Source organism: Sciurus carolinensis, chromosome 14 (genome assembly GCF_902686445.1).
Source record: "Sciurus carolinensis chromosome 14, mSciCar1.2, whole genome shotgun sequence".
NCBI lineage: Eukaryota > Metazoa > Chordata > Mammalia > Rodentia > Sciuridae > Sciurus > Sciurus carolinensis.
In genome coordinates this window covers 83,437,667-83,455,604 of record NC_062226.1, presented here as the reverse complement: position 1 = coordinate 83,455,604, position 17,938 = coordinate 83,437,667, and the positions used below count along the sequence as shown (strand labels likewise).

Here is a 17,938-nt window from a genome sequence, read left to right as displayed (position 1 = left end):
AAAACTTAGTCACCCTAAGCAAAATCTATGTTTTATTTCTCATAATTACCAAGGATTGCTGATCTTGGCTGGAAGGTTCTCCTACTTTTGTTCTTGGGTGTCTTATGTATTGGCAGAGAGATGCTCTTGGGCTGTAGCTTTGGCTAGATATCTGCTACCAGGGGATTCCTCCTTGTAGCTTCTCTCCATGTAGCATCTCATTCCTCATGACACTCTGGTAGCCTCTCTCTATTGAGGAACCTTGTACTTTTTAATTGGTAGCCCACAGCTCCAAGGGGGAAGTGCTAAAGTGACTGAGCATTACTAACACCTGGGTTTGGAAGTCCAAAGCACATTTCCTTCATATCCTATTGATTAGAGTCACCAAGAGTCAGCCCTGACAGGGGGGTGGGGATAGGCACAGCTCCAGCTCTCCATGGGGAGCACCAGGCATTGACAAAGAGGCAGAATTATCTGATGCCATCCTGAAGATAAGCTGTCACACTCAGAGAAATTGTTTTTTATCTCATCTGTGGTGGGATGCAGGGTCTTCATATTTCGTGGGATTTCTCAGAAGGAAGGGCACTTCCCTAGGGAGCTTTCAGAAGAAACTGGAAAGTAGTACATATTTTATCAGTGTTGTTTCTATTTAGAAAATTAGGAAGAAACAAAAGGAAGATATGTTTTCCTGTATTTTAACTCTCCATTGTTATCTCCATTATTATATATCATTAAATAATGTTCATAAAACTACCTTGCTTTGTTTTGGGCAGTGATCATTACTTGTAGATGGAAACCAGAGTCCAGAGTATTAAGGAGTGAACTGCATGTGGCAGATGATACAGCGTCCTGAAATCTCAGGAAAGAGGAGAGGCAGGGTGTGTCCATGTGCAGCCTGGTGCTCAGAATACTGAGGCACTAGAGCCTGCCTGCTTTGAGTCCCACTTCTCAAGAGAATATTCTTTTTTTAAAAAATTGGTGTATTATAATTAAATAATATTATAATTAAATATTATAATTATGACACGTTTGTACATGCACATAACATAATTTGATCAATCCTCAGATAAATTTCTTAACCTCTTTTTACCTTCATTTCTTCATATGTAAAATGGGGTACAATAAATTCATAGGTTTCTTTTGAAGAAGAAGAATTTAGAAGTGTCTAGATGGTTCATGCAAACATTCAGAATTGCGTTTTTTTTTTTTCCTACAAAGCCATTTACGTGGCTAAGTTTTGTACCTCAGTAACCCTCTCCCCCTTGCCCACACCTAGGGAGGTGAAAAAAAGAACTGACAACGACGACAGCAAATCCATCACCAATCTGGCTGGGACCAATTCCAAAAAGTCAACACAGATGAAGAACTGCTGCAATGGTTAAATCCCAAACATCCTCAACTGATCTATACTTCATTTCCAGAATACTGAATTTTGTGACTGGTTTGGTTTCTAGTAAAGTGGTTCATCCTATTGACACTGTCCTATGGAGAGTTAGAGCATGAGAGATCTGAACTGTACTCTCAGGTCCCTCTGGGACCTCAGCTCTTCTTTGCTATATCCAGAAGAACAATTTGTGCCTTCTGATCCTCATAGAGTCTTAAAAGATATCATGTAAATGTTTTTAATGTGATGAAAAAAAGGATCACATGCTTAAATTCAAGCTCCAGAAGAAACTCACATTACTATATTGATGAGGTAGTGGACTCTGTAGTTAACCTATGACAATGTTTACTTAAAATATTTGATACTAGAACACTATTATAGCACCTTAGATCTATGTCCTCTCTGTCAAAGCAGCAGCTGGCTTCAAAAACCTTGTAGTCCTTGGTACCTCTCAGATGCTGTAGCACTTTAAGCACAAGGAAGGAAAACATGATGACCTGCAGTTATTAAGGGCTGTGATTGTTTCTACTTTTTAAATACTGGAATATTGATTTTTGTACTTCTGATGTGAGAACAGAATTTAATTGAGAAAAAATGGTTGTATTTTAGGCTTCAGTGGAACTGGAGATATCTATTTTTATATATAAAGAAAACATGTTTGCAAAAAATTTGTATATAGAAAGAACTGTACTTTATAATCTCGAAATAGTTACAGATAGTTTAAATTCAGTATGAAAAATTCTAATGAAAACATGTAAAACCACATACTACTGAAATTACCAAGCCCTGAAAAGTTGTTCCTCTTTATTTAAAATGTACACTGACCAGTGGTTACCAGAGACTGAGGAAAGGGAAACTGGGTATGCAGTTTCTTTTGAGAGTGAAATAGAATTAAAATTGTAGTAATTATTGCATAACTTAATGAATATACTAAAACCACTAAATGTTATACTGTAAAGAACTGATTTTGTGGCATGTGAATTTTAACTCATTAAAATGTATTAGCACTTAGGACAGTTTAATGTTTTACCAAATGAAAATATTCATGCTGGTTTCAGACCTTCCCATGGTTTAAGATATAATCTGCAATATAATACAAATCCCCTAACTCCCTAGTTTCAGACAGTAACTTTCTTAAATAATGAAGAATAAAAGAAGCAGTATCCATGGTTTTTGGAGGGAAGGGAATTGTAAAAGAGGAATTGCCATTGAGAATGGTGAGCTAGGGTCCTTTGTTTAACATAACTTCTGACTCTTCATCACCAATGAAGTGTTCAGTCTTGCTCTCCTTCTAGAACCTACAGGGTCCCCCAGACTTCCCCATTGGAACTTCTCTAAGAGCCATGGAGGCAATATCAGGCCCAAGGGTGAGCCTGGCTTTCAATGATGTGAACCAATTAAGTTGCTTCCAGCAAGAGATTTGAACTTATCTTGGCTCCTCCAGGTCCAGACTCCAAGTATCCTGCTGAAAAACCTAAATAAGAGCTGTCATTTGTTGTATGTTAAAAACATTTCTTTTTGTTAAATTAAAATAATTCTATGTAGCAGTCATTTTCCTATTTATGATTTTTATGGTCAAACTCCTCAAGGTTTTTTTTTTTTTTTGGCTTTTAAAAACTTGCCAAGACATTTTAAGACTTATTATTTTTGCTAGGAAGTTGGATCCTCAGTAATTCTGTCATGAATTCATGTTTAATGTTTTATGGTTTTTGGTCCCAGAGAAGGATTCCAGTTCTGATGATAGTGCCTTGCTTGTGGGACATTGTAAAACAAATTGTCAAAATAAATGGAGGTGGGATGAGTGGTTATTTTTGTTTCATGTGGTATGGTGAAACAAAGTTTTACTGTACTGTGCCACAGTGGTGGGTCTGGAGTTCAGTGAGGTTGGTTGGAGGTGTGCTGACAAATAGGACACTCATTTGGGTTTTGTTATTCAATACTGTTTAGTATACGTGTTACTGTATTACATGTATTTATTTCCTTCAAAATGTCTCTTTTTATTTGTCTTACAATCTGTAAATAAGAATGTACCTTTAGCTTAGAAGTCTTATCTTGATCTTTGCCTCTGGATCATGCTGCCAGCATACCCATATTGATTCGGAGACTGCTTAGGAGCCTTTGATGGGCAAACCATTCATCTTCAGCTATCAGAGCACTTATAAATATTTTGGCAGTTTAATCTAAATAAGAGATTTTTATCTCTGGTTAGCAAAGTTGTTTAAAGAAAGCTACTTTAAAAAGATTCCTTGCTGGGGGATCATGATTGTTTACCCACATTTTGTTTTGTGAAGGTGTTCTCTGATTTAAGATGTATTTTCTGTGAGGATAAGAATATTTAATGCTTTTAACTTAGACTTAATTGGATATGTTTGATTATTCCTATGGATGTAACTTATCTTGTCTCTGTTTTTCCTTTGAGAGATTTTAAAATCACAGTCATACTACACTCCTTTTTATGTACCCTGACACATTGAATAATATTTTAATTTCATTATGGAAAATAATGTTGGATAAGGAGGCATTTTTCACTGCTAACTTTAAGCCCCATGCATTTCCATAATTTATTTTTTCCACTTGCTGCTTTATATGATGTATGTGACATTTGATTATTTAATACTAGATGTGATTTGCATAAATCCAGGCCACATAACCTCCTGCTGAAGATAAAATTGAGGTTAAAGATAAAGATTTATTTTCATATTTATACAGTGATTGGCTTCAGAGTGATGGTTTTGTAGGCTTTTATTGTATGTGTATGTAAGAAATTTCATATGTATATATTAAGTAGGCCTCTGAGAATTGAATAATTGTTTTATGATTTTGATTTATAAGGTTTACATTTTCATGGTTTGGGCCATATTTCGTTTATACTGTTTATTTCTCTTCAAACCATTAATAATTATACCATAAAGTGTAATTTTATAGCAATGCAAATGTCTAAGGAACTACAAATATTTTGTGCTTTGTAAATTCAATAAAGTGTACTTCTTTTTGACCTATTGGCTGCTTCCTTTAGCTTTACTGCAGATACTCCTGAAGAAGTTTTTCATTGTAGGATGTGTCTTCATGAACTGGTACCTGTACAACCCTTGTCTGTTCTGGCTATGCCAAGCTGACTGGTGGGAGAAAAGAATGAATGCCCAGTAGTACTTGGTTCTGTGACATAGCCCTGACATCTTGACCAACAGGGCAGCAGGTAAGTGTGGGGCAAGGCAGCTAGGAGTAGTGAGGCTTTGGAGAAGCATTTTGAATGTGCTCTAGCATCCTCATCCTGTGAGGGCTCGGTCCCTTTGTCTGATATTCGCTCTCTCCCCTTGCCTAGCAAAATCCTCCAGGAAGTTTTTTCTGAATTTCCAAACTAAAATGAGGCTGGCTGTTCTCACTTCTTAATGTCCTTACTGCCCTTACACTTATTTAAGTAGACTTATGCTTCCTGTTCTTATCCATTTTGCTGTTAACATTATTCTGTGGGCACAGTGCTTAGAACTTTAAGTAGTACCAATTATTGAATAGATTATGTGTTAATCAGCTTTCCATTACTGTAATAAAATACTTGAGATAGCTTAAAAAAGGAAAAGTTTATTTCGATTCATGGTTTCAGAGACTTCAGTTCATGGTTGGTAGGTCCTGTGATGAAGCATAACATTATGGTGAATGTCATGGCAGGAAGCACTGTAGAGCAAGAAAATTACCTCATGACTCGGCCAGAGTCCCAATGTCCCTTTCAAGGGCATTCCCCCATGTCACCAGAAGACTTACAACTAGCCCCATCTCTTAAAATTCCTACCATCTCCCAAGCGCAACAGAAACTGGGAACTAACACATTGACCTTTGAGGGATATTTATGGTCCAAACCATAACTGATGATCAAAGAATGGACAGGGTAATTAAGGCAATCTTTGAATGGTGTTTCTGCAGAATTGCAAACACATGACACACATACATGATAATCATGGACAGTACACATTTAATGGCCACAGGTATGAGCATTACAGCCAGCCTGGTTGGACTCATACCTACTAGTAGGATAACTATAATCCGGGACTTAACTTTTTGTAAATAAGCATGATAGCAATACTTTTCTTGTGGCATTCTTATGAGGACTAAATGATTTTAATATCTATAAAGGCCTTTATCATCTTTTATCACTTTGATTATCTTCAATTAAATTAAAAATATTTTTTGAAGCACCATTGATTGTATTAGCATGTTCAGGACCCTAGTTATTACCATTAACAAGTAATAGAACTGTAGAGATTTTCCAGTTAACAGGGGAACAGAGCATTGCAGAGGATTCTTTGTCACCCTAGTTAATTGACTACCTCCCACATACAATCTTAGTGTTTCAAAGGACACAAAATTGGGGTATTCCTATTCTAGGAATACCCATTTTTCTTTGTTTTTCTGCACTTTGATTTTTTTTTTTTTTTTTTTTTATATCTGTGTGTCAGGTTTACTTGTGAATTTTTTTTTTTTTTTTTTTTTTTTTTTTTTTTGCGGTACTGGGGATTGAACTCAGGGCCTTGTGCTTGTGAGGCAAGCACTCTACCAGCTGAGCTATCTCCCCAGCCCTACTTGTGAATTTATACTTACTAATTTTCTGTAGCATGGAAATTTAGTTGTAAAGCCTTTCAACTTGTGGCCTCTCTGGCAGTTCATGAGCCACATTGTACAGCATTTGACTTAAGCTTTCATGAAATTCTTTGTTGTCTTAGGGTTCTGGCTTTCTGAATGTCTTTCAGTTCAAGTTTTTCTGTGTATCTTCCCAGTCTGCAGCAGAGTAGATCTCAAGAGCAGGATAAAGATCCTTTCGGGGAGTCTTTTAAGTATTTCCAGTGTGATTTTTTAGGAGTAAAATAATTTTTTTTAATCTGTCACAAATTTTATGCAGTTGTTCCAGAAACAGACATTTTACCATTTAGATAATACCCCCAAGCTTCTTAACATGATGTCTAAGGCTCACTTATTCAGTTAACATTCACTGAACCTGATTATTTATTGATTTCATCTATTTCCTGAGTAGTATTCCAGACAGTGAGATCCACGGTGGATAAGACAGATAACATTCTGGTGGGAGATCAACAAGAAATTGTGAACTCATAAAGAAGATTCACATTCTGTTTTTTCTGGCCTTTCTCCACCTAAGTGCACATTCAAGTAGAGGAAACTTCTGCAGACACACCATACTGACTTACCTCTTGCCCTTTACAGAAGCTGTGCTTCCTGCCTAGAAGAAACACCACTGTCCTCTCGTCTGTCCACCCAGCTTCTGCAAATCTCAGTTCAGAGACCACTTCCTCTGGCAGCAGCGTTCAACCCTACCTCTGAGCTAGATCCGCTTCTCCATGCAAATCTGCAGATCTGCCCACTGTGTCCATCACAGCACTTCATCTGACTGACTTGTAATGATCAGTTCACTTGAGTACCTGGTGTGTTGAATGACTTCTCTCCCTTTAAGTTTTAGCGAGTGGGGTAAACTTTCTCCTGCGTGCATATTTCAGTAGACTCATGACTCTTCCAATTTCTCTAGATCAAGGTCTTAGGTTTTCTCTGCCACAGACCTCTTGAAAGCCCAGAAACCCCTCAGAATCATGTTTTTAAGTGAACAAAATAAAATTCTTAGGATTAAAAAGGAAAACGATACCAAAAGACAATTGCCCTAGTATTATATATACATATGAAATATATATACACATTATATATAAATATATATATTAAAAACATATATGTAAAATATATACAATGTCATATAGCCACATATACATGTACATATGTATACATATATGTATTTTTTTCAGACTGGGAATTGAACTCAGGGTGTTCTACCTCTGAGTTATATCTGCAGAATCTTTAATTTTTTATATTTGGGACAGGGTCTTACTCAATTGCCTAGGCTTACCTCAAATTCATGATCCTCCTTTTTTGGCCTCCTGAGTACCTGGGATTACAGGCATGCACCACTGTGTCCAACTTTACTTAAAATTTTTGTGAAAGTAGTTGTGTTTGTGCTGCTTTATTAGCACATTAAATGACAAGATCTGGTGCCAGGTCTCATAGCCACCATACTTTTGACACAGTGAATGTACATGGTATTTTGAGACATCTGCAGCATTTTAATGTGCATAGTAAATATCTGTGATTTCTGTTGGTGACATACTCAATTTTGTTGCCATCACTCTTATTAAATCGAATGCTACATTTCAAATAGAATTTAGTGAAAATAAGCATGAATTTTTTTCCCAAGATAAAAATATAGATTTCTAGTCATAGATCTAGTGGGCCCAGGGGCCCAAATTAAGAAGTCCTACCCTGAGTGAGAAACATACTCTGCTTAAGCTGCAGAGCATACCCAGCTGAGAATTCCCATGTAGAAATCATAAGCTTGCATTGGTGGTATTGTCTTCTCCATCCCCCAGTGTGGACCTACTCCCACCTGGAAGCTCACTGGCAAGTCAAGGTGGTTCCTTGTGCTCTGTCCTGCTTAACCCCACCACTGACCTCTAGTTCCTGGTCCACTCCTTTTGAGGTTCCAAGCAAGAGAAGCACAGTGCATAACAACCACAAATGTTGTTTTATATGTTAGCAAGGTAAATGTCAAAAAAAGATGCACATGGCCAGCAGTTCTTTCTTTTTTTCTTTTTTTTAGTTGTAGATGGACATAATATCTTTATTTTGTTTACTTATTTATTTTTGTCTGGTGCTGAGGATCCAACCCAGTGCCTCACACATGTAAGGCAAGTGCTCTACCACTGAGCTACAACCCCAATCTCTGGCCAGCAGTTCTTGACTATCAAATGTATTAAAGGTAAGTCAGATGTTCCCCTTGCAGGAATGTGCTGTTTGACTCTGAAACCAGCCTAACTCACCTACCCTTCTTTTTTTTTTTTTTTTTTGGGGTGCTGGGGATCGAACCTAGGGCCTTGTGCTTACAAGGCAAGCACTCTACCAACTGAGCTATATCCCCAGCCCCTCACCTACCCTTCTTATTGCCATGGTGCTGGCTGCAGAAGCAAGAAAAAATATAAAGCTTTCAAAATATAAAACATATGAAAGCAAAATTAAAATAAATCTAGCAGCAAAATGTCTAGGCACACTGTACCGAGGATTGATGATAATCTGGTTAAGTATCGGAAATATTAAATGTTTTCTAGGGTGAGATAACCTATCTTTTTTTAATACTCAGAAACCTCATTAAAACTAGAGTCAAATGAATTTTTTTCTCCTAAAGATATCAACTTACAAGGACAGAAGAAAATAGCAACCAAACAGTGAAGCTGGAAAGCAGATAGATGTTGGGAACGGAATTTACAGACCTAAGGAAGCTGACTGCCAAGCCAGTACTGGGGGAAAGCTGAGAACAATCTAGGTTTACATCATGGATTTCACAAAAGGTTCAGGAACAGGCAAATGTTGGCACCTTGGGGGATGGTAGGGCAGGGGGACATGGAGCAAGAGCAATTTGAAGAACAGTTCCATCCTTAAGTAATGTCCCATCCTGTGTCACCATTTTCCTGACCAATGTCTGGAGATTTGTTTTCTGCAGGAGTAAAACAGGACTTCAAGGTTGAGGGGTGGATGCCAGGCATAGCTAAGTGTGTTGTTACTATTCAAAAAGCAGGGGGGTTAATGTGGAAACAGATATTCTGTGTACTCGATGCTAATGCTCAGATTTCCAACCCAGATTTCAGAACGCTGATACCTCTATCTTCCAAAAACTTTTCTCTGAGGTACTGACTAGCCAAGAGGAAAGACCCAAAGATACTGATATTAGGTAACTGATAAATGACTGCCTTGATCACCCTACAGCGAAGTTCTAAGTTGGCAAATTCCTGTCCACATTCAGAATCTTCAATCAGGATTTTAGCTACCTTAGACTGAGCAATCCAAGGATCACTGTTTAATCATGGAAATTCTTTAATATGGAAAATGCAGACCACATAATAGAGGAAAAATATCAACATAGGGAAATAGAATCTATGCAGAGAAAAAGCAGTTATCATTAATGTATTCAGAGAAATAGAAAACACTACTGCAGCCATGAAACAAGAGGAGGGTATATCAATTTATAGTATTCATGGAGCAAAAGTGACCTTTGGGAAATTAAAAACTTTACAGCAGAAGTTAAAACAATGATGTAAACCAGAAGATAGATTTGAGCAGTCTTGTAGAAAGGTGAACACAGAGAAAATCGGAGAGGAAGTCCAACAACCAAAAAGAGCTGTTCCAGAAGGATGTATCACAAAAGACATGGTGATATAACCAAACAATTCAAGACAAAATTTCCAGAACCATAGACTGTTAGTTTCTAGATTGAAAGAACCTACCTAGAACCCTGGGAATAGATGGAAATTTATCATCATTAAATCCGTAACCTAGAGAAAAATAGTCTCCAAATGTCTTTGAAAAGGGAAGAAATTAGAAAGAAGATCTTAGAATGGTTGCACATATCCCAGCAGAAACACTGGGATCAGGAAGACAGTGAATCAATGCCTGGAATTATTTCCAACCTATAATTCTAAATTGAGCCAAAAAATGAATGAAATGTGAATAATAATGACATTTTGAAGATATTCAAGATATATTTAAAGAAACTTGTCTCTCATACACTGTATGCCCTTTTAAAAGAAGTTACTGGAAGACATGCTCCAGTAGAGGAGAAAATAAATGACTTCGAATACAGGAAATAAGAGATGCAACACAGGAATGATAGGAAGTCCAGTCCCAGGGAGATAATGAAAGGAGAGCCCAGCAGGAAAGATTCCACCAGTTGTGCAGGGTTACTGGTTCATCTTGGAGCTCAAGAACCATCCTCACAGTGCTGATGTCCTCTTTCATCTGGGGTCAGAATGCCCTGGTCGGCCTGACCCAGATTCTTATGTGCACTTCTCTTGAGCTTGCCACCTACTGACACAGTTCCTGCTTTTCCATTTATGTCTCCTGGGAGATAAGGACACAGAAAAGAAAGAGAGGAAATAAAAGAGAAAAGAGGAGAAGAGAGAAAAGGAGAGAGGAGGGGAGGGGAGGAGAGGAGAGGAGAAGGGAAGGAGAGAACACAGGCAGTGGCCCAAGGGGTTCTCCCCTGCCTGTGTTGGTGCTAACGTCCAATGCTCAGCTCACAAGGGGGTTCCCCACGTGGCCCATCCCTGGGGAGCCCTATTTCTGAATATGAACCCATCATATTTTCCACTGATATACCCAAAGGTTCTCTCAAAAATTCTTAGGGAACTAAAAATTGTCACCGCCTGCAGATATTTTTTACCGCCCACAGCAACAATTGAGCAGGTATTTATCAAGGGTGGACTGAAAACTGAGCTACTTCTATTTCTGAGCTGCTTCCTTCCTTGCTTGCTTGTTTATAGAGGATAGAGGAAATGAGGCTTACTTGCTTTGAGAGGAGAGAGAGAGAGAGAGGTTTTGCATAAGAGAAAAGACTTTGCTTAAGAGAGAGAGATTACACTTTCAGAGATCTATATCTTCTTAGTTCTGCTGCTTCTTAAAGGTGCGTCCTGCATCCTGTGAACTAAGGGTGCGTCTTTCTGAGGCGCTTCTTAGTGATGCATCCCCCATACTGCGATCTGCCTATCTGTGATCTAGAGGTGTGTTCTCAATTCTCCGCTCTGTGATCTGCCTTCCGCCGCTGCCCGCTGCTTCTCTCTGCTAGCTTCTTCTTCTTCTTCTTCCTTTCTGCTAATGGCTTCTCTCTGCTTCTTTCTGCTAGCTGCTGCTTTTATCCTTCTACCTACTACCCGCTTATATTCCCTCCAGGAGGCAGAGGGCAGGGCCACACCAGTTGAGATCAGGTGAGGAGCCAGCTGCCCAATCACGAGCAGGCACAAGCAGGAGCACTTGGGAACACCTGTGCACGCGGACCGCCAATGTGATCAAAACAACTTCTGGCTGGCCACCAGATGCCATCCTGGCACAGCGCACATGGCACAGCCCCCAACAAAAAAATCAATCTTTTTCTCAGGAAAGAAAGTGAGGAAAGAAGGAAGAGAGAGGAGGGGTGTGGCGGGGAGAGGAATGTTAGTGTTTTATGAAACACAACTTGGAAACATTCTCTGAATTAGATATTTGAATTTCATTCAAAAACTTTTAAGTTACTTGCCTACATTTTGAATAATTATAGACAAATGGGTCTGCACAGCACTATTTGCATTTCTTGGTTAATAATCTAGAAATCAGAAAAATCAGATTATTGAACCCTGTCATAGACAGTTGTCTTTTCTCTACCAGCATCTGAAAACTCTTTTTCTTTAGGGAGGACTGATATCATACGGACATTTGTGGTAAGCAAAACTCCAGATACCATTGGAGAAACCAAAGGAACGCTTCTTGCCTCTCCTTTCCCCTAAAACCTAGGTTGTAAGTGTGTCACCCTGACTTAGCTCATTCTGGCATCCCCCCAGCCTGTGGCACTAAAGGGGAGGTGCCACCATGGAGGACAGTGATTGCACAAGTCCCAGGACAGGGGTGTAGCAGGGGTCCTGCAGTGGGAAACAGGTGCTTAGCTGCAGTATCTCTGGGGCCTGGTGTGAGCTCTCTTCCCCAGGGCCTAGTTTCACCTGGATTCTGCTTATTACCCATAATCTGCAGAAAATTTCTTGAGCCCTCCCATTGATTCTGTGAGTGACCAGATAAGATCACTTTCTTCTAAAGTTAAAAAAAGAAGACAAATAATGTGAAATATAATTGATCTATTAATTTCCCTAGTTTGTTTACATATGGCATCTCTTAATTTTGATATCAAAAGGCCAACAAAACCATGTTTTCTATATACTACATCTTGTTTTTCTACTTGATCTATATTATTTTTCTATCACTAAGAAATTACTATGAATGTTGCAACACAACTTTATTATCTTACAGTTTTCAAGTCTGGAAGTACAAGAACAGGTCTCTCAAGGCTAAAATCAAGCATTCATTCTAGAGATTCCATGGGACAATCCATTCCTTGTCTTTTCCAGCCTCCACAGGTTGTCTGTACACGTTGGTTCACTGCCCCTTCCAACAATGGCATCATTCCAGCTTGTGTCTTCATGTCTCCTCTGTTATGGGGCGCAACTTAAGAACAGGCCGATCACCACTGAGAAGTCCAAATTTGAGAGTCTTTATTAAGCCGGCCGGCTGTCTCACACAATGCCTCAATAAATGGTTATTGGGAGAACAGCCCCAACCACAGGGTTGTAGGTGTTCTTATACCAAAAATCACATCAATCATAAGTGTCTGTTGCTGTGATTCAAAATCACACATTAACATCATGAGATCATCGACAGAGAGGGAAGTGGGTCAAAATGACCCTTACCTAGGTACAAACTGAAGAATGGTTACTAACATCCACACAATCACTGTTCACATGGTACATTGTTTAGGAGCAATAGGAATCAAAAGAGAGCAATGTTTCTTTACATAGGAATTATCATTCTGTATTGTTAAACATGTCACACTAAGTAACTGATGATGGGCACAGAGGCAGGGTGTTCCCATGGGAGAAACTTATTTCCTACATAACATGGAATCTCAGAGCAAAATGGAGTCTGTTTAGTCATTTCCCTTAGAGTCTGGTCTATAACAGTCTCATGGAGCCAGTTCTGTCAGCCCATCACATACTCCTCTGACCCTCACTCTCCTGCTTCTTGCTTTCCCTTATGATATCACTTGTCACTACATGGGTATCACCTCAACAACCCAAGATAATCTCTCCATCTCAAGATTCTTAACTTGATCACATGTGCAAAGTCCTTTGGTCAGTCATGTGACATGTTCAGTTTCAGTGGATTAGTACTTGGGAATCTATGATCTGTTCTTTGCAACAGCCACAATAATTTTATGTCATTGCCATTTTTCCTCAATTCATTAGGTGATTGAAATTTTGGTAAAGCAAATATTACTTTTTAGTAGTTCTCTTTTTAATCTTCTCATTGTCAATAATCACACAGCCCAAACATATGAAGTGTTGGTTTTTAAAAATTCCTAAGTCCCCTTTGAGAACAGGAAATGAGCAACTTATTGTTTGTCTAAATGACCACAATTTGACATGGAGTTGGTCAACTAAATATTTACATAGTGATGATTATGGAGAAAAACTCTTTGAAAGAATGTACAGAAAATAAAACAACAACAACAACAACAAGGTTTGCTCCCTGTTCTTGAAGGACATATCATTAAGTTAACAAGATCCCAAAGGAATTCATCTTCTCTTCAACTGAAGAAAATGGAACCCTGGATACATCCCAACTGTGTAAAATGAAGAATGTGAGTTTTTCAAAGATCTTCACCAGGCACTGGGCTAATATGTACTTAGCCTTTTATTGATTTAGAAGTTGTTCAAATGGCTGTAAACACATATATCCCTTTGCGGAGTTTCTAACTACTGAGATTTTTGACTCAACAAAACTTTACTGGGAGCACTAAGTGCACAGATGAATTACTATAATTATGAAGCACATACAAATAAATGACCATGGGAAAGATGGTCTGTCATGAAGGATGATAGAGTCCCCTCAGAACTTAAATGAGACCTTTAGTTAGCTCCTTTCTGTTAAGCAACAGATAGGATATACATTTCTTACTGTCAACAGGTAAATTCTGTTTCTTCAATGTTCCATGTGCCTTACAAGCTTTTACATGTTTTCTCATGTTATCCTTGCAACAGTACCTGTTTAAATGGGTGAAGAAACAGGCTTAGCAAATTCAAGTGGCTTAATTAAATTAATTCAAGGCCTAAGTGGCAAAACTCAGATTCAAAGATACATCTGCTCTGCCTCAGTCAAGATGTATCTTATAGATTACCCACATTTTAAATCCTTAATGCTATTGGGGAAGAAAATATCTTTTGATGTTATGGTTTGTATGTGAGGTGTCCCCCAAAACTCATGTGAGACAATGCAAGAAGGTTTAGAGAAGAAATGATTGGGTTCTGAGAGCTTTAATCCAATCAGTGAACTAATCACCTAATGGAATTGAGAGATAACTGAAGGCGGGTGGGTGTGGCTGGAGGAGGTGGGGCATTGGGGGCAATGCTTTGAGGTATATTGAGGTATATTTGCCCTCTTTGCTTTCTGATCATCACATGAGCTGTTTACCTCTGCCACACTCTTCTGCCATGATGTTCTCCCTCCCACCTCCTGTCCCGAGGAATGGAGCCAGACACTTGCGATTGAGACCTCTGAAACCATAAGCCCCCAAATAACCTTTTCCTTCTCTATAATTGTGCTGGTCAGGTCTTTTAAGTCACAGCAGTGAAAAGGCTGACTAAAACACCTGACTTAATGATTATTATGTTTATTTAAAAAAAAATCACAGGACACATCCTTTCTGTTGTGTTAACTCATTGAGCTGGAGTGCCTGGAAGGGGTGGCTGCCATTCTAAGGTGGCGATTCTTTGCGATGGACCAGAACACAAGCACTTCTTGTTTTAGAATGACTATGGTTTCTCTAAGTTGTTTTCCTTCATCAGCCTTGGGTATCTGGTGCACTCAAGTTCACCTGAGAACTGTTTTTTGATTTCCCAAGTGGATGGTGGGCATGATAAAGAGTCTTCTCTTCACAGACCTAGTCTAGTGACCAGACACCCAGGTTAGAGTCATCACATGCAGGTGCTAAGAGGGATTTTAGAGATTGTCCAAGCACTTTGTTAATTGGTGGGGTAATTGCTCTTCAGGAATAGCCTGGAGTTATTTCTATGGTTTCTGAGCTCTACCCAGAGTCCCATTCTCCTTTCTTCAGGTCAACAATTGAGAACATCACACTTGTTTCTGCTATACGGACTGGAAACTGACACAGCCTTGTTTTCTTTCTCTTTTTCTTTTTTCCTACCCTTCCTTCCTCCTTCCTTTTCTTTTTTCTTTCTGTTAGATACAGGACATGAGGGGCATGGAGGCTCTGCTTCAAATCTGAGAAGGGAAGAAGGACAACTGGAAGCAGGTGGACCAATTACTAATGATTCCCTTGTTAAGCTTAGAAGTAAAATTCTTTCACTCATAGACAAATAAACTCCTAACCTAAGCTTCTGGGGGTATTTAATGCAAATCACTGTCCATTAAGTCATTTTTAAAATAAGCAAGTTAATATTCATAAAGATAGAAAATTAACCACTGGTCTTAAAGGAAAATGACTTCATGTGGGTCAGTTGTATATGTGATGATGGAAGCAGAGATTGGAGTAATGTATCAAGGAATGCCAAGGATTGCCAGTAATACCAGAAGCTAAGAAAAAGGGACAAGTTGTCCTCTAGAGCACTCTGGGTAGCATGGCCAACACTTAGAGTTTGGACTTTTGGCTTCTAGAATTGTGAAAGAATAAATCTCTGGTGTTTTCAAGCTTCCCAGTTTATGATAATTTGTATTTCCCTAGGGAAACTATTAAAGTCATCAAGTATTTCATAAATCTGGCCACAGTTAGCATTTTACAATGTTGTTCTGCTCGGGATAGTTGGGAAGCAGAGAGAGGGAAAGGAGCTACAATAAAGATAAACCTTTTGCATGACATGCCCTACCTGCCTATAGTTATCACTCAGTCTATCTAAACTAGGGTGGATTATTTCATAATCTAATTGCTGTTGCACCTTGGAATAATTCTGCATTAACACAGGAACTTTTGGGGGACACCTCACATCCAAATCACATTCCACTCCAAGTCCCCCAAAACTATATCCATTTCACAATGCAAAAGGCATTTAGTTCATTTCCAAGAGTTTCTGTAGTCTTAAAAATTCCAGTATTTCCCAAAAGTCCAAGTCCAAAGGCTCATCTGAGTCTCAAGGCAAACTCTTGGCTGAAAGTTCCTCTAAAAATCAAAATCAAGTTACATATATTAAATATATAGTGGCATAGAATAAATATTTCCTTTACAAAAGGGAGGAACAGGTACATAGAAAGAAGGGATGGGATCAAAACAAGACCAAAACCTAGCTGGGAAAATGGGTCCTATAACTCTGCATACAGCATCTAGGAGATATGGCTTAGAGATCTGCTCTTCAGAGGGCTTGAGCAGTACTGCCTTTTGGACTTTGGCAGTTGTAGCATACCTCACCTCTTTTAGCCTGGCTCTGTCCATAACCAGCAGTTTTTCTCAGCAGTTTGTGTTACTGGCATCTTCTTAATTCTTTGGTTCTCCATTCCATTTGGCTTTCTCTTCACAGTTTCATGCATTGCTTTCTCAGGGGCAGCCCAGAGGGATTTCAACACTACTACACTTTGCCTGGTCTCCCAGGTCTTCCTTTGAAATATTGGTGAATACCTTCATTACCCTGTTAAGTCCTGCATTCTGCATTCCTACAGAACCAGTATCATGTGTATGACACCATGGTTTACCACCAGTTTGCAAAGTAGTCAGGTCTCCTGGGACCATAGGCCTCCTGTGCAAGCAGGGTTCCTCCATGGTGTCTTCTCAAAGGAATTTTCCTTTTTCATCTCCATTGCTCTTGGTCCAAGATGAGGCAGAACATGATGGTGGGGGAGAAGTGCTGCTCCACTCATGGTGACCAGGAAACAGAGAGAGGGGAAAGGACTGCAGGGAAGATGAACCTTCCCAGGGCTTGTCCCAGTAACATACATTTTCTCGTCATGCTCCTCCTGCCAACAGTTACTACTCAGTCCAGTCAAACTAGGTTGGACGGATTATGTCATAACCCCCACGATTCAATCATTTCACCTCTGCATGTTCCTGCTTTAACACAGCAGGTTTTGGTGGACACCTCACATTCAAACTATAAAATAATGTCTCATGGTCTAGCAACTTAGGCGTTTGGTGATACCCCCACATAGCCACATGTTGTTTTATCAAATGGGGGTTGCACTGAGAGTGAGGACAACAGTGTCACCCAAAGAATGCAGACATTGGAGACCAGGCTCGGAAGGCACAGATCTGATTTTACTTTCATTTATACAAGACATATATAGGCACATTATCCAATCAGGTTAAGACACTTGTTAAAGCATGTAGAATCAACCTATCAGTGAGCTATATGTCCTACTAATAAAAACAAACCAAGTATCCCTAGGTGGTCTTGTCCAGCAAGAAGTCTGAGACAAAGGACTGGGGGAAGAGCAAGGCTCCAGCAGACAGTAGGAGGCCAACGGTATGGGTGAACTCATCACAGCTTGCCGTGATGCCTGTTGAGCGAGGCCTTCCCTCAGCTCATAACTCAGCCTCAGTAACTGCAAAGGCCTGCAGTCCATGGCAAGTCTTTACCATTTCCTCAGTTTCCCCATCCAGAATGTTGGATTTATTTAAACCATTGTATCAGCAGCTGCTGTCAAATAAGCTTGAGGAATGTTCCCTACAGCCACAGATACTGTAACTTTCAGAATAGTAATCAAGGATGGGTGGCATCCGTGATGACATCTGTGTGCTACACTTTCAAAGCAGGAATTAATCTCGGCAAAAACTGTGAGGAAAGAAAATGTTAATGATCTTTAGAGTCAGGTAGTAATTGAGTTTGACCTCAGACAATCGAAGGCCAAAATTTTAAGTTATTAAAAGGACAATAATATTTAGGGTTCTTTTTTGACTTATATTGGGGTCTTTTGCCAGAATGAAGAGATCTGAAGAAAACAAGTAGAAGAAGAAAA

General features: G+C 39.2%; 1 protein-coding gene across 3 annotated transcripts in view; it reads left to right on the top strand.

The window, feature by feature from the left end:
* Nucleotides 1–4,342, top strand: part of Rasef (RAS and EF-hand domain containing) — a 69,534-nt gene extending 65,192 nt beyond the window's left edge. For all 3 annotated transcript variants that reach the window (XM_047525477.1, XM_047525476.1, XM_047525475.1), the window contains one exon: nt 1,256–4,342. In XM_047525477.1, the coding sequence (XP_047381433.1) occupies nt 1,256–1,276 (21 nt within the window). In that variant the 3' untranslated portion in view covers nt 1,277–4,342. The remainder of the gene's footprint in view (nt 1–1,255) is intronic.
* The last annotated feature ends 13,596 nt before the right edge of the window (nt 4,343–17,938 follow it).